The following is a 17,992-nucleotide window of genomic DNA, read 5'->3' on the forward strand; positions in this document are numbered from 1 at the left end:
TGTTTCTCAGTGCTCTCTTGCTAAGCCAACTGCATCTCAGCCAGAGAGAGATGAACTTTTTATTACTGTATTTTTTTCCTCCAAATATGTGGTCATGTGCATGTGGATCTACATTATGTTCTGCTTATCCCTAACAGTATCAGAAAACAACAAATCTCAGACAATTTAAAGCTGCTTTTAAAAAAAATACACAGAGCTACAATATAAATCATGCTGATTTTGAGGATGTTTAACAACTCCACAGTAAGTGGACAAATAGAGCAGCAACCAACAAACATCTGCCCGTTGGCTTTGTGTTTTACTTGAAATGTGACGATATCACTTTATGCACAGCCAGGAGTTACATAATTTAGCCTTAAAATCATAGCTTTCTCACCTGGAAAGCCTCATCCTAAAACTCAGATTGGAATGGGCATAAGGAATCCATTACCCTGTCCAGCTGGCCACTCAGGTCAGGGATGCTGCTTGCTCTTGTGGCAGCTTGGAAAGCCCGAGCAGCCCCTCTCCTTGAGCTGTGGCACTGAATAAAAGGCTTCAGCTCTTTCGGGGCATCACACATCCTAGCAACTCAGCAGCACTGAAATTCACAGTGTTTACAGAGAGAACAAGATCTTTGAAACTGTAATATGGGATGTAATAAAACCACACACTTTTAAAGGCCTGGTATTCTAATAATAATAATTTCTCATAGAAAAGTGAAAGTTACTTAGATCTCTTCAGTATTTTTTAAAATGTAGCACACGTTAATAGTTACAAAAACCTCCTTATTGTAATCAGTGGTTAAATAAATTGAAAATTATGAGATGTAATAAAAACTTGAAATTAAACTTGGAAATTAATTACATGAAAAAAAGTCAGTCATAGGGAAAGCAAATACATGCCAATCAGTGACATTTTAATAGTATGACTATCCTGAGAAAGTAGTACACAATACTGAATTTATTAAAACCTCTTTCCATAAAGAATTAATTAGATAAACACCAAGTGCTTCCCCGTCATTGTTCATTGTTTCGACTATACATGCAACAAACTTCCTTTATGTGCCCGTATTCCCAACATTTTTTTTTCATGGCACAACTTCATCGTTTGTGTTGCTGTATCAGGTTTATTTATTAGAATACAGAAATTTAAAATAAATGGATACTGTTCAGCCAGAGGGAAAGATATGTCTAAAAATGAGGCAATTAACAAAGAAAAAAGCCCAGGGGTCTCCCATCCATGTAAACTCGACAATAGATGCTAACATACATGGTAAAGTAATGAAGTCCTTATAGATGTCTAAGATACAGCTGAGATTTTCATGCTAAGTTTCAAGAGTCAGACTTGGGTAAGCGTTTTGCAAGCACCTGGAGATCTTGGAAGACATCTCTCCTCCCACTGATGATTAAAAGACACCTGACTCCTAAGTTAGGGTACCTAACATACAAATCAACAGAGCCTACATAAAGTCCTGCCCATTCAGCTGCTGCTAGCATACACACATACTACATGTGCAAACACACTACAAAACAAGAGTAAAACTCAAAGCTTTATCAGTTGGTTTGATAAAGTCGTTTCAAAAAGATGGCATGCAGAAGCACAGCTATCAAATACCCTAAAGGAAGCTTAAACAGAAAGCTACCCGCGTTCCCACCCACCAGTTTCCCAGGGTTACCTTAAGCTCAGCAACCTGTGAAGAAATGTGCCACATCAGACTTTCACTTAGGAACTTCATGCCATATGGTCCCAGAAGTTCAGAAAGGGCTCTCATTTCTGAGAAATAAAACAAACTGTTCTACTTCAACCATTCCTTCTTCAGTTATTTGATGCCCATCATGTACCTAGCAGTGATGTTTTAATTACCTAAGTATTTTACCCCGAAGTAAAACATTATATACAAGAACTTGTGTTGTAATAGAACCAAAGCAGCGGTCATGGACACATCATAAGCCTATCTCTGTAGCTTAAATAACCCTACTTGACCAAAAATAGAAAAAGTCAGCGCTCTCAAGACACAGAGGCAGCACAAATAAAAAGTACTTGGAATACTACTGAAGGTTAACAAATGCTATCTATAATACAACACTAAGAATTGCTGTTATTCCAATTACCCAAGCATACAATAACTATCCCTCACAAACATTCAGTAGAAACATCAAAGTTTACCTGATATGTCAGAGTACTCCTCAGCATTAAACGTCAATTCATTTTCTGTAGGCAAATTCACAAATGCCTTCATGGCTGGAAAATAGGCTATGTGACCATTGCTGACTTGTCGTAGCAAAGTTTCCAAATACCTTATCAGAAAGGGAAAATTTTAAATTAAAAGACACATTTGTAGATACTCTATACAGATGAAGTATGCTTGTGTGACAAGTGACAGCAAAGCCTAAAGTTTTGCTTTCGTAGTTCAACTGTTATCTGTATCTTACTCTACACCTCCCCCCATAAAAAGTGAATTTCACAAGTATTGGGAGAAGCAAACTTGTGAAGTCAGAAACTTCAGAAAAATTTCAAACAGCTTCACCTCCCCAATTCGAGATTTTTCATTAAATAAAACTAGTATTAAAAACTCGTAACAAATGTTCATATAATTACTCACCAATTTGTGTACAGACTGGTAATGGTTGGCTCACCATGACTATCTAAATGCTGGGTTTGCTGAAGCAGAACATTGTTAAATACTCGTGTAATGTCAATCTGTACATAATTTTCTATTGATTGGAGGACTGTCATATAGGCTCTTACACTGGTTAACAGCTCTGAAGGTTTTGCAATCTCTTGTGTTGCTTGATTATACATAGTCATCCCAACAATTGACCTTTTAGAAACAAAAGAAATTGGAAACAAATTGCATTTATTAGTAAATTAAACAAAGGTGCAGCTATGAATATGATTGTATATTTAAAGCTTTTCAATGAGTACTTCTCCAGTGTGCAGGTATTAAACTCTAATCAATGCACATACTGCACCTGCGCTTTTAGAAATAGTTCTAGATGCCGAAGACAACTGTACTCCTGGTGCCAGCAAAAGTTTTACAAGATGGTAAGAACACTCACCAAGCATTTCTAAAATCAAGCTCCCCCCCCGCCAATATGTAAGAGCAATTCACAATGTGGAAGACTTATGTAACTACTACTTTGGTAAATAAACTAATACTAGTATTTTAAAACAAAACTTATGTGAAATGCAAGAGCAATTGATGTATTGGAGTGCTCAAAGCATATTAACTAAGGCAAAAATTCTTTGGCCAAAGTTGCTGTCAGTTTTAGTTTGAAGTATCTGTTAAAAAATAATCATACAATTAAGTATGAACAAAAATATTCAAAGGAAAATGTCTACCTTGTGTTGCTCTGTGTGAGAGTAAAAGCACATCCGATTACCTTGTGACATTAACTATGCCTACTGTATTTGGTGCATAAATTTTGTAAGACATACACCATACCATTTAATCTCTCTTCCTTCTGTCTCAGCTCAGAGTATTAAAAAAAAAATAATAAATCTCAGTGTTATCGTGAAAGATCTCCTCTCTTCTGCAATACAGGCAGCTTCCTAAAGCATACTTTTTTTTAAGTTACATTTTAACTGTTTAAATAACTTTTCAAGAAAGTTACCAGAAGCTCTGCTTTCAACAGCTAACACCTCTCAGCAATTATCTTTTAAGTAGATAAAACAAAATACTTTTATATCATTTGGAAAGTAAGCTTCAGTTATACTTGTATACACAAGTTTAAAAATTTGGGTGTATGTTAAGTAAATAAATAAGAATCATCTTAATGAAAAACAAGTCTCCCTTTAGCTGACACAGTGATTTCTATCTTGAATCAAAAAGTCAAGAAATCGCAGGACATACTTTGATTTGTTCAAATTCTCACTATAAATAAAACCAGGCTTCTAATAACAGATGTTCTGTACATCAGGCTAGCTTTTAATTTATATCAGAACTGCACAAAGGACTGTATATTCCCTTTTAACATAAATGGACATGGACTTTACCCAGCATGTCACTAAAACCAAACTCTCAAGCAAACTGTATTGGGGGTCCTTAAAATAAACAAAGTCATCTTAGTAAACAAATACCTCATTTTAGGCTTATAATGGTCTCAGACTTCCAGAGCTAAGCTCAGTGGTATCTAACTTTCAAAGGCAGAACAAAAGCCAAACAAAAAAAGCCAAACACACCCCACCCCCTAAACAAACAAACAAACTAGTAAATTACCACCTTCACCAGAGGTGAACAGGACAAGTCATTCTGAAGAACACGAACTTAAGTAACTTTTTGATGTTGCTTCAAAATGTGTAAGTAAGTCTACTTTCACAAGTTTACTTCTGAGGCAGTCTCTCTTTTGTTTTCAAATCAATTTGAAATTGCTATTACTACAAGATTAAGTGGCATAATATGCTCCAGTCCAATCATACATGAAATTGCGCGTTAGAACAGTAAACAAAAAAACTCCTAACACTGACACGCTAACACTTTATTGAAAAAAAAAAACCTGCAAGCCTTTATAAGAAACACTACTTAAATATCTGAAAAACAATTGTAAATAGAACATTTATTCTGTTTGGCTAACAATTCTCATTTCTTTACTGAGGCAAGAAAAAGGAAAGCAGTCTCCTAAAGTCATCTGCCTGTGGCTTCAGCCCAATCCACAAAAAAAAAAAAAAAAAAAAAAAAAAAAAAAAAAAAGGCAAGCACAACTAACCAACACTGGTCTACATTCATAAACTTGAAGATTACAGCTGACTACTTGCAAAGTCATGAAGTTATCTTCATTTTTATGCCACCTTGTCTTACTTGAAAGACAGAGTGCTCTAGTGACCCGAGATGTCTTGATGATTAAAACTTTATTAAGTCTTTATACACTGCTTGAAATATGTAACTAGTAATCCTTGGCATAAAATACAACTAGGATAGCTGGCCGCATTAGTATGAAGTCCTCTCCAGAAGCTGCCATTTGCCTATTTCTATAAATAATGTCGGAAAGATCAAGGTAAGGACAGGAATACTAAGTGGCAACACTTTTTATTTTAAGAAAAAGGGGGAGGGGCAACTGTAGGATCTTCTCAGTTGGCTTGGTCAGGTCTCGAGTTCTAGATTTTTAGATTTCCTTCCAGCAAGCCAGTAAACTCAAACACTTGAAACAATCCAGCACTGTGCAAAAGAATGGTGGGAAGACAGTCTTCATAACTGCCTAGAAGTAGGCATCACTAACTCCTACAAAATACACAGGACTAGGAATGCAGGATCAGGCTGTCAAACAGGTGATGTGAATTTCAATATATTTTGTTTTAAAATAGGAACTAACAACTGTGTATGCCTGCACACGTAACTTACTTGTCATTTTAGTCACTGTCATGACTTACGAGTTTTGCAATCCACCTTTAAAAACTAGCTTTATGTAATAAGTATACAATGCTTCCAACACCAAATCAGCAAAGACTTATCTTGTATATGAAGACCTTACAGTATTTCTTACTTGGTAAAGCGGATTTCCAGGTGAGACGTTAAATATTCTCTTGGGGTAAATGTGTGTTCCCAAACCACCATGTTTGGTACGTAATTGATTGAGAAGCAGAGCTCAGAAAGTGCAGTGTGCAGTTTGTCCAGGCTTTAAGAACAGGCAACAAGAAATTGAGAAAAATATTTAATGTAACAATGTATTTATCATAGAAAGCACACGCTGGATGGCAGACACCTCAAGAGCAGGTACAGCTCTAACTCTTCCTTTCATTATATTTTTCTGCTTTGAGACTTTTATCAAAAAAAGTTTTCTAGCTTATTTGAAAACCAGTATTTCGGGCAAGAACACATCCTACAACTGCCTACTGATCTGCACCACATACAGCTATGTGAGATATATACACTTTTTTTTTATATACATAATACATTAAAATACATATAATTTTCCCTCAAAAAGAACAGTCTATTATTAAGCTTCCCCCCCCACCCCCCCAAACTAAGCAATACTTGTAATGTTTGCTACTAGCTGGTACTAAAAGTTTAAAAAATATTAGGGGAGGGAATCTTAAGCTACAAGTTCTTTTCTCTCAACTTCTTTAATCTTTACCGTTCTCTGATGTTTGGTTGTTGCAACTGCAGCAAAACCACTTCCCCTTCAGCAGCGTGTGTGTTTAGGTACTCCCAGCCACAACACTAACCATTTATTGTTTCCTTTCCTTTGCTTCCTTCCTCGTCATACTTTTATCACTCTACCATCTTGTCCTCCGAACCATCCTAACAAATTATCTCCTACCTTTTCCTCCCCTATTATCTCTTACACACCAGTATTTATTAATCTCCTCTTCACTTTCTGTTGGGTTTGTTGGGTTTGTTACCGCTTTGCTGGTGTTTTCAGTTTTTCTATAGCCACCAGCAAGGAAACCTTCCCCAGCTAGTACAGGCACTGGACCCTCAACTCCATCCCAGGAGCTGAAGACAGCAAACAGCCTTTTGGCAGCAAGAACTTCCAGCCCAGCCTGTACTTTACCTAGTTAAGTGTTAAAGCAAGGCAGAATCGAAGATAGCATCCACTCCTTGGACCCTCACTTCCACAACAATTACTATGACTATACAGGAAACCTAGCTGCAGCACAGGGATTCTTTCTGCTCAGAAAGGAAATGGCAAAGGGCATAAATTCAAGACATATATGTTCCTCCTATTGCTCTATGTAACAGAATTCAGTCTCTATACAAGCTACAGGAGCATCATACGCTCACAAACTACAAAGCTGTTGTGTTTACAGTCAATTAAACCTACTCAAATAAATTAAGCAAGCAGCATTCAATATGTACAACACATGTTTTGACTTGGGATTCAAGGTGAAAGGAACAGAAGAGGCGGCTTACTTTGTCACAACCAATCTGTTTTTCCTCATGCTTTCTACTCCTGGTTTCTCCCTTTCAGGTTCTCCTTTCTTTCCAGTCTGTTTCTTTGACTTTTTGTTCACTGCTTGACTGATGGTTTTGGCACAATGCTTTGGCAGCAACTAGTAAGAAAAAGAAACAGTCCCTCCAAATTAAAATACAACTTTCTAGCAGCTATGAGATAAAACAAGCTTATGGTCCAAGTGGAGACCATCACAGAAGTAACACGCTCTTCCTTTGACTACTAACTACAAGGTTTTACTATCAAAAAGTTTTCCCTCAATCACCTTCCATTTTATAAACAGAAAAATACTCGAGAACAGAAAAATAAAGTGAACGGTAAATAGAACCATAAATATTCAGAAAGTTGAACAGAAAGAATCTTGAAGGCCAATTAAAACAGACACAACACTCACCTGATCACTCAGTGTACACTGTTCTGTGCAAATGTCTGTGATAAGATTTCGAGCTTGCTTAGCCATTTCATCCAAGAACATGTTACACAAGGAAAGACTACGATCTCCAATATGATGTCTCTGTTGAAGAAGAAAAAAAAGAAGTCTGATTTTCAGTTTCCCATAGTCCTACAATATTCACAGAAGACACAAGGTACTGCAGACAGCAGTTCACCTAATCATGTAATTAGGGTGTGAGAAATAAATCAGTTAGTCCTCAATAATACCAGCTTCAGGGTTGTTCCCACACACACCCCCCCCCCCGAAGTCAGTGACATGGCACATCATCATTAAAAAATTTTTGCTTACTACAATTTGCAAAACATTTTCTGTAGGAGGCAAAAAGGTTTTTAAAAGTAGGTTTTCATGCTTAATTTTGGACCAAATCCCCTTTAACGTGTCCAATACTCAAAGTTTCTGTGAATCTCCTCTTCATTAATTTGTACCAAATACTAAATCAAGGAGAAAAAAAGCATGCAGCTCAAACTATAGAGAAAGAACAGCGTCCTTCATACACTGCAAAAAGCCAGTAATGAAGCCCTGCTGCATTAATTTCTGGATTCAGGTCCTTTGTCACTAGATCTGCACAAGCACAGCCTCTGTCCCACTGAAATCCTTCTTTCACCACTAATGTTTATTTTCCAACAGCCACACTACCACACATTGTACACAGCACAGTGAGGATTATTTTTCCAAAATGATAATAATTACTAAGTCATACAATTCAGATATTGAATTCAGAGTTCTGCTGGATGTAGCAAATTGTGCTTGCTGCAGCTGAATTCACAGTAACTAGTGTACAGTGGACTTTGGCTACTGACTCCTCACTGTTACTATAATTGTTCTGAAAGACATCTCTTGTCCTGAAGGGAAGCTTTCCTGTAAACTTTTAAATGGTTGTCTAGTATAAATACTTTGCAACTGTTTAAAGCAAAGTATACATGGAAAATAATGATAGACATACATCAAGATGGAAGTATAGCAGAAAAGGATTTAATGTTTAAATAAGAAAAACCCACATCGTGCGTATTACTATAGATCTTATTCATCTCATTGTTTCAGATGAGCACTGTTAAGAATGAAAATACACTTTCATGAGCGCTATACAAAACTGGCCAAGTTAACCCCCAGAGTAATTCCAGTGGACATACAGGAAATGGTCTGAAGGATCTATTTCATTACAATAAAAAATAGAATTTCCTCAGAATCAAACTACTTCCTTTAACAAAGCGTCCATTTCATTTAAGATCTTCTTTTAAAAAAAAAATTCTTACTGAATAAACCCTATTTATAACAAACCATAGAGAACTCCCAACTTCCTATTTCCTTTTTCTAACGACGAGTTTATAGACCATTTGAAAACAACACTGTTTTAACAGACGTATGGGGTTTATTAGCATCTAAGCCTAAACGACCCCAGAAGAGTCATCTAACCTTTGCACATGAGTTTGCTAATGATCATTCAAGCAAAGGTGATAATGCTTGCTCATTTCAGAAAAGGTTTTTGAGATCCATGGGTGAAGAATCACATAAGAAGGTATCCACTTGTTTTGCTTCCCTTTTTACCAGGCTCTCCTGCCTCAACCTTATATTGCCTTCTTGTGGTGTTCAGCTCCAGTCCTCCCTACTTTAAATGAGATATGAAAATAACTAAGACAATATATTTAAAAATTACCTCTTCTGGGCACAGCTCATGTGTACAGCTCATAAAATGAGTACAAAGCAGTGGGAATGCAATCGAGTATCTTGATTGAGAGGGAAGCTCCAAACACTGCTGAAACATCTTCTCAAAAGCACGACTATAAAAACTGATCAGAAATAGACATTTAGATGGAACACATAATTTTGCTGCAAATAAAGTCTACTTCACACAATTCAAATGTGGTATTAGCGTCAGATTTGTAGTTATACCAAAAACTGCACCATGCTTTCAAAGAAGTTTGGTTTCTGCATTTGCTTCTTATGCATTTTATTTGCATCTCTCTATTATCGTATTTTTATTCTGATGTGTGCCACTGCAAAAACTTGCACCTTTTTCAGAACAGTATTAAAGCAAAATCTGCAAATGACCCCAGATCATTTATGTGACTGCCTGAAGAATCTCTCCTGACAGATCTTCAGAAATACTTTTATCAAACTAATTCTGATGAAACTAATTGATTCTCCCACTGTTCTATCTTCCTACAGAGTTTGCTATTTAAAAATTAGACTTTCAAGGACCAACCAAACAATAAATAATAAAAAGCTTTTGCTATTTAAAAATTACGCTTCCAAGGACAAACCAACCAAAAAGCTTCTACAGTCAGGTTAGTAACATACCAAAATATAGAAAGATCTGAGGTTTCAACCAACATCTCCACTAAAGAATCCACCATCTTTGTGTGGAAAATGATTGTGTTCATCATTTTTCCTAGTTCTCTATGGTCTGCAAGACTAAGTGAAGCTTTAGAAACACTGGTGTAGGCCTGGAAAGACACAAGAAAATTGTTATATCTACAGCCGCTTTTTTGTAAATTCCATTACTACTGCCCAATACAAATGTTAAGATACCGATTACGCTATGCACAAGTTGCCTGTGTACTTAAGACCATGGATAGACTATTTTATCTTTCTGCTATAACTTAAGTAAACTGCCTCTCCACAAAGTCTCCAAATGTCACTTGAATTCACAGATAAACCGTAGAACAAATGTACTGACAAAACACAAATGTGCACTTGTGAACCCCTACTTTAACAATCAGATTTTGGAAAGCAAGAAAGAGACTTGTGTGTTCTGAAAATACCAAAATTACATGCTATCTGATCTTGAAACAATTCATTTACAGTCTAAACAGTACCTCCCCCTTTATTAATTGAAGATACTGTTACTGCAAGCACAGGAGCAATCTAACTGAATGTTATTTTCTCACAGTCTCTTACCTTCCCCTGGCTGGGCAGACTGAATCACACTCCATACAGCGCACAGCTGCCAGCAAACTGCTCATCCTCAACACATTCTATTTCCGAACCATTATAAACACCCCAAAGAATGATATGCAAAAAGTATGCAATGCAGACAAAATTACATTAAAGTGTAGCAAATTATCTGCTTAAGCGTTTGATTTTAAGAGAGTAGGTTACTGTACGATAGCCTGTTATCCACTTGCAGCGTGAGAGTAATCTAGAAGTGCAGTAATTTATGAAACATTTGGGGTTTAAGTTAGTGAATTGTCACATATATTTACAAAGTCTTACCTGCAATCTAAACCAATCTAATCTCATTCCTCTGAAGTCAAATACCTCTCCATCTTCAACTGCATCAGGGAAAAATACAGAACATAAAACCTTTAGGTAAACAACTATAAATTCAGATATACTATGTCAGACATTCTAAAAAAACCCAAAGTACTCAAGAATTACTTCGGTACTGAACTTCATGCTTCTACCTAAGTATTTCAATCCAACACAGTCACGCTGATAGAAATTAAAATATCTAGATGAAAATACGTGTAATATGCTTTCTAAATTAAAAGGCAGGATTACCTCCCAAGAGCATTCTTCAAAAAGCTCTATCTACATAGAGCTGCCCTAGAAAAGGGACACACAACAAGAAGCAGGTACCATAACCAAAAAGAAACAAGGGAACAAATTCAGTTTAGGCAAATTATCTGCTTTTACTGATTGCATGAATCAAAGTGATGAAGAGGTATCTGCCATTCTGTTACTGTTTTCCCAAATTCATTTAAACTTACCTTGTTTCACACTTAGTGAAGTCATTGTGTTTACAAAAGAGGACATGATGATTGATTCATCCTCTGGGCAAACTGAAAGATTCTAAAATAAATAACATTGCTATTATTTCAAACTTGGTTTATGAGACAGTGTCAATACCCATGCCCAAATTATCAGCTATAGTCTGAAATGTACGAGAACTTACACAGGGTAGCTTAATCATTAACATATTTCAAACAGTGCTATTTAACAGCTTTCAGCTTTCACTTTTTAATTCATTGGTTGATGACAAATATCTAGAAAAGCTTGCTTACAAACCAACATCTGCTCAAAACAGAAAAATCTGTCAGTAAACGTGCCCATGCATTTTCAGGTTGTAGTCATTTACAAAATGGACAACAAACATTTTGCTCTTAAACATCAGGCACCAAACATTTTTCTGAACCTCTCCAGCCACCTAACCTGTCTGCAAATAAAATATGCCCATGGCAGGATTTAACAGAGCCTGCATCAGCATCTCAAAACTTTCTCAACAGTTTTTTTTACTAACATTGATTTCAACAATTAATACCACCTGAAAGATGAGCTAATAAGTTTTCCATTTTTACAAAATGCAAGGTCATGAAAAAGTAGTTTCAGCAACTAGTAAAGTCATATTTCTATTAAAACAACACGATACAGAAATTTCTCATAATCCCAGCTGTGACTGACTTTTTAACCTAAAGGCTGAAAAATCCAAATTATCACTCAATCATTTGTCCTGTGCTTGATACCCATTATGAATTAAGTACAGCTAAAATTCAAGCCAATTATTTTTTCTTCATTTCACAGTTTGATCCTCAGGATTATCCTAGCTAAACACAGGATGCTTGTGCCACTTGTACAGCATTTAGAAGCCATTCACTGAATCTAGGAAGTAATTTCCCAGGTATGAGTAACAAGTGTAAAAAATATTTAATTCTGTCACTCTGTATACTTACAGGTTAACAGATTTTTTTTCGTGATTTTTTTTTTTTGAGTTATAAGCAAAAAAACCCCAAATACAGATATTTTGGTATTGCAAGTAAACCCAAGGATTCCATTACATTTAATAATTTAGACAGTAATACAAACTGGTATTTAAACTGTTCAAATAGTTTGTTTAAGTAGATAGTAGAGTACATAAGTTCCACCTTCTGGCAATTGATATAATGCTTGAAGTCTGAAATTAATTTTTGAACACAACAAAAAAGCTTGCAGTACAAACTTGTCAGGTTTGAGTAGCTGACCTAGCCACAAAATTTGCACTCCATCTAGTGGTCACTAGGAAATAAAACCAAAACAGCTCAGGAAGCCTATCATCTCTTTGTCAGGCCAAGTAAGAAAAAGTTTCTACAATACTCCTTCAGTGGCAGTACCTGTTTCATTGTCTCTAAACATAACACTGCTTAATAAGTATTCATTTAGGAACCAGAAGTACAACTCGAAATCCCAGAATTAAACAGTAACGTATTCCATAATGTTCATCAAAATCCATAAGCCAGGACACGCTTCATGAAATCATTTTGGACAACAAGCCCTTTTTAAAGTCTGCGTTTGAAAACCCAAAACCCACAGCCTTGCCATACCTGAACAAGCTCATTTAAGACCACTGCATCAAAGCCAGAGAGATACTGTACATAGTATCTCTGCATCACTGGTCCGTATTTTCGCACATGTGCTCTGAGCTCCTCCATGTAGAATATTAGCTCGGCTATGTGTCTAGGCAAAGAAGACAAGGAAAAGCTCACAGATGTGAAGCATCCAAAATATTAAACCCGATTTCTATCAGCGGAATGCTTCTCAAGGGGACTTCCTCCTATACCTTGCTTTTAAAACTATTATTAATAGGTAATTTTTGTATGAAAGTATTTGTTCTCATTATAAATTAGTCTACGCTGGTTATTTTCTCTGCAAGGTAAAATCCACTCAACAGAAGTTAGCAGGACATCATCACAGTAATCCTCAAAGGTTTCTGTAAGCATTCGCTTAAGTGTAAGAAGCCCTTCTATAATGCTCAATTTGAAAAAATGTTTTTCCTCCAAGTGTTTAAATCTGAAAAATACAACTGTAATAACTGCTTTTCTATACTGTTTTCTTAAACCATGAGGATGGTTAAATACTTGCACAGGTTGTTTCAGAGAGGCTCTGGGACCTCCATCCCTCCCCAGCACTTAAACTCAGTGAAGAAAACCCAAGGTTTTCCTACTCCAGCTGTAGAAATGGCCTTGTGACAACAATGTCAGTTGTTTGAACTCCTGCAGTCAATATACAGACTTTCAGTTCAGTCTTGTGTTCAGTAATCTTGAAAACAACTCAAAGACAACTCATGGTCTTCTGCCTATCCACCCACACTCGTAATCCCACTTTTTACCTTCTGTTTATTATGAACTAATGCTGTATTATATAAACAAACCTTACCCAATTGAAAAGACAGTTTTGCTACAACACAAGCAACATTCTACAAATGAAAAAATCAAGCTTTTTGACAGTTTCCTTCTCCCCACCATGGATTTGCTCAATGCAAAAATCAGTAACGCTGAAGACACAAGAAAGCTTTATTTTTGCTTATTCGAAGGGAAAAAATGCATAAAAATTTTACAAAATATTTTTGTTTTTGAAATTTTCTGCAGAAAACCAATTTTCACTGATGTGCTCCCATTTCTAACACAATACTACTATGTTTTGATGGGAAGCTTAACAGACCCAGGTAAAGATTTTCTGAGCAGTCCCAGCTCTTCTATATAGCCACCTTTTTATGAGGTTCCCTTGCCTTCAAATGCATTTTGTCTGTGAGATTCTCATAAATATTTAAGATATCACAGTAAAAATTAACATACTTATCTATGAAATCATCTGCACTCTTCTTTGGCATATTATCTGCATGACGAAGAAGCCAAATAATTTCATCACGAGCAAAGGATAATGCCATAAATACAAAAAGTGCCTGAAAAAGATACAACAGTTAGCTTGTGCCCACTAAGAGGCAACTAGTCTCTAACAACAAATCTTAAAATCTAAGTAGGTTTTCTCTCTAAGAGTGGGGTTTTTTTCCCTCAAACAAACTGAATGTCATACTATCACTGAGAAACACATTCTAAGATTGCATAAACACAAATCACAAGAACCATAATTACCTTGGGACCCAACAGGCCTGGCTGATCAGACAGGACAGTAGCCAGTTCTTTGAGTGCAGAACGTAAAAACTTGCGTCTCTCTCTATGCATTGAACCGCTGCATCAAAACAACAAACTGAGACATCACTCACTGGGCTAAGGACAGAACATTTGATTTTCCCAACTATTTAAGCCCTAGCACAGGCAGCTCGTACCATGCCAGCTTCAAAAGTTCAGTATTTCAAAGGATGTGGTTCAATTAAAGTTAGCATCCCCACCACCAATGCTGTATATTACTGAAGTAGGGTTCAATTCAAACCCAAGTTCTCTCTCTGTCCCTGCTCTATACTGTGCACTTGACTCCACTAAAACATTTCTATGTTATTTGCATTCACATTAATTAGAGAAAAATAAAGGGCAAATAAACTAAATGCTTCCATCCTGATAACATAAGAAAATAATCTAAAACTTGGAAGTTAAGTTGATAATGGAATTAAGCAATTTCAGATTTAAAAGAACAATTGCTACATCATCTCGCTTCAAAATGCACAACTAGTTCAGCATTCAACAAATGCTGTTTCTACCTTCTTTATAACTTCGGAAAACCAACACTAAAGTGTCAGTAAAACTGTGTAAGGCACTTACGCATGTGAAACAGCAGCTTCTTTGCACTCTCTGATGTCATTAATACGCTTGTTGTAGCTACAAGTAAAAAACAATCCAATATGGTAGTAAGTATCAATTTAGGAACAGCAGAGTGGGACTTGAGAGGAACTGCACTGCCACAGCAAGCAGGATACAGCAAAAAGCTCACACAAGACTTATTTCCCTTATCAGAGCTAAACGCCAAAACTGGATACCCAAACCAAAAATACCCTCTACTGAAGTGCTCCCGGTGTTCACTGATAAAGGTCTCCACTTTGTTTCTCTGAGTTTTCATACGATATACTGCAGAAACAGTGGCAGACAGATGCAATTTTTCAAGCAAACTCTACATTCACAGCATCATTTCTCTCCACTAGATTAAGATTTGCGGGTGCAATCGTTTATTTTAACTTTTGCCATTTCAGAGACTGATTCACCAGACTTTTCCAGAACAAAGATAAAAAAAGGCATGATGGTTATGAAATCAGGCTCCTGAAAGTTACGCGTTAAAGAAACTGTCGAGTTACTACGCAAAAACGTTCGTGTACTGACCATCCTTAAGCAAAACTTACATGAAGTAGAAGTAACATTTTCAAAACAACCAAGAGGTTCTGAAAGGAGAAAAAGAGAATGAAAACTTACCCTCGTATGTTTACAAACAGGTCTTCTGCAGCTTTGTGAATATGGAATACTTCATCTCGAAACAGAGCCAAGCAAGAGCTGCTTTGAAGTGCAAGTTTCCAAAGGTTCAAAGCTGTAGCATCACTATTTAGGATTCCATGGCACAAAATAAATCCAACTTCAAAAGTTCACATTGATGATGGATGTCACAAAGCAGATGCACAAAGACAGTAAAAGAACAGTGAGATTATAAAGCATTTTCTCTTAAATAGCTCAAATAATTCATTAACAAACTGTTTAATGGATAACAGCATTTTTCATATAAAAAATAACCCACACTCTTCTGGTGGAGGTATTGTTGTAATATTTTTGTAACATGAATTATTTAATGCTGATACTATGCTGCTATTTTCATTAGAATTACTCAAGCCCTCAGTTTTAGTCAAAGTCTGGAATAAATTGCTGACAAACTCCATTCTAGCAGTATGCATTGAATTCTAACTTCACTGATACGTACAAATGAGATTTAATCAAGTTCCCTATAATCTGATATGAATACAACAGCTTTTGAACAGTACAGAAAAGTAAGTAATCCTTCAAATGTTAACTTTTTTTTTTTTTAAATACAACCATGAGCCAATTTTTACTCACAAATGATCCATTTTTCCATTGCATCCAGTGAGAGGTATTCACATGGCATCTGTTGGAAAAAACAGTAATTTGTAGCAAACTTATTATATAAAAGACAATACATTTCATGAGAAGTACTCTTTAGAAAACGAGAGAAATAAAGCCTTAAATGCTGAGGAATCATGGAAGACTGCTGCTGGTTACTAACAGAGCACTGCTTAATCCCTTTGGAAATGGATGGTTTGAACATTAAATCAGCTTCCATACCCTCCAATACCTTGAACAAAACAGTGAACAAATTTTAACAAAATGTTTAGCTTCACAAACATTGTATTTAAGAATATTTAAGAACAAAAGGCTTTTGACATATACTATCCACAACCGGACAGCTGTTAATGCTTGAATTTTGTTCAGAAAGATGACCATTCATATCACAACTCAGGTAGCAAATGCAAACAGTAAAGGTTTTAAAGAAAGTATCAGTTCTGATTTTTGGTCTGTTGGCCCATAAACATCTGAGATTATGCAGGACCCCTTCCTTCTACACTGCAGAAGTTAACATTGCTTCTCTTCATCTTTTGGCTATTAAATACTGGAAACGAAGGCATGAGCTAACACAAGAGAAGCTTTAATTAACGCAAGAAAGCTCTTCCCCTGTACTGAACTATTCAGCTCTCCTAACCAGACTATTTACTTCTCTGATTAAAAGCCACATAAAGGTAATCAAACAGAAAATGACACCCCCCACATTATTTTATGGAAAACTTTGCTTAACTTTATCATGTAACACAAATTAAAAGACCATACTGTGTCAGACTGTGCAGGATTAAGCATTGTACTGGGGGCACTGATAAGGCTCAGTAGTTGTGCGTTTCTCCACTGGTCAGCTGAGAGATTTCTTCGAGGATAGACCATCTGGAGTGAAATCAGAGCATCTGAAAGGGACTAAAAAGGAGATCAATTATTAGTTTGAATATGTCAAGGCTCAGTCTTGGATAAATATGCAAGTTCTTTACCTCATTTTGTGAGCTGTATATTGACACTGCCATACTCCAGGCACAAGAGACACTAAGTACTATTTTACCAGTAGTGCTATCTTCTCAGTATGATTACTAACAATAATCAAGACATTTTACTGAACTAGTCCTGAAATTAAACTTGAGATTAAAACCCACTGCATCTAGTTTATTTCACATATAAAGACTATTTCAGGGTAAGGGAAGAACAGAGAGAAGCAGGAAGGTTTGATTATTATTTTTTTTAATTTTTAATCAGAGTTATAGAATTTCTGAGTTCAGAATTAGAGGACATGAAAAAAATCAATAGGGGACTACAAATCTGTCACGTACAACTGGAAGTTGTTCACTATTTAGTCAAGCACCCCAATTATTGCATTGTTTCCTTCTCTGCTACTTTATTTAGTCCTTCATATGTCCTTCCCTCTTTGTTAACAAATTATAATTATTTTGAGCAGCTACTGTCCACAGGAGCATCTTCACAGCAGATAAAGCTTATCTGAGTAAGTGTGGTCCTACGCCTTTTCCCTCTCTCTTGCATCAATATTGGTGCTTGTATGAGTCCTCAGAGAGCCAAGTTTAAGCATTATGCCAGCAAAGAAGGTCAGTCGGGGCTGGGGGGGGGAAACCCACCCCATCTGCTGGAGCTAATTTAAAGGATTAAACTACTGTCAGGTTTACTTCAAAGCAGTGAGATGATGAAAGGACAACTTAAGTGTGCAGTTCCATGAGAGTACAACCTAAGTGCGTGCTTCTGTAGCACGGCGCCTGAAGGGATGCCTGACCCCAATTTATACCTCTTGTATAGAGTAAGCAGAACAGCAAAAATCAGACCAAAAAATGGCTTTACAAAATGTTTCACGGGAAAGGACTGGCGTGCTATGCAATACAAGTGCATGAACAAAAGTAATACTGAAAAGTAAAGCATCTTTA

General features: G+C 36.4%; 1 protein-coding gene across 4 annotated transcripts in view; it reads right to left on the reverse strand.

Moving 5' to 3' along the window:
- The window catches only part of NCKAP1 (NCK associated protein 1), a 61,324-nt gene that overhangs the window by 17,386 nt on the left and 25,946 nt on the right, over window positions 1–17,992 (reverse strand). For all 4 annotated transcript variants that reach the window (XM_055718206.1, XM_055718208.1, XM_055718207.1 and 1 more), the window contains 17 exons: window positions 16,851–16,988; window positions 16,065–16,113; window positions 15,435–15,591; window positions 14,793–14,849; window positions 14,169–14,265; window positions 13,872–13,978; window positions 12,621–12,753; window positions 11,034–11,115; window positions 10,537–10,595; window positions 9,622–9,767; window positions 8,978–9,110; window positions 7,264–7,383; window positions 6,830–6,969; window positions 5,460–5,591; window positions 2,582–2,800; window positions 2,146–2,276; window positions 1,655–1,752 (listed from right to left, as the gene is read on the reverse strand). In XM_055718206.1, coding sequence (XP_055574181.1) covers window positions 1,655–1,752; window positions 2,146–2,276; window positions 2,582–2,800; window positions 5,460–5,591; window positions 6,830–6,969; window positions 7,264–7,383; window positions 8,978–9,110; window positions 9,622–9,767; window positions 10,537–10,595; window positions 11,034–11,115; window positions 12,621–12,753; window positions 13,872–13,978; window positions 14,169–14,265; window positions 14,793–14,849; window positions 15,435–15,591; window positions 16,065–16,113; window positions 16,851–16,988 — 1,998 coding nt within the window. The remainder of the gene's footprint in view (window positions 1–1,654; window positions 1,753–2,145; window positions 2,277–2,581; window positions 2,801–5,459; window positions 5,592–6,829; window positions 6,970–7,263; window positions 7,384–8,977; window positions 9,111–9,621; window positions 9,768–10,536; window positions 10,596–11,033; window positions 11,116–12,620; window positions 12,754–13,871; window positions 13,979–14,168; window positions 14,266–14,792; window positions 14,850–15,434; window positions 15,592–16,064; window positions 16,114–16,850; window positions 16,989–17,992) is intronic.

Source organism: Falco cherrug, chromosome 8 (genome assembly GCF_023634085.1).
Source record: "Falco cherrug isolate bFalChe1 chromosome 8, bFalChe1.pri, whole genome shotgun sequence".
NCBI lineage: Eukaryota > Metazoa > Chordata > Aves > Falconiformes > Falconidae > Falco > Falco cherrug.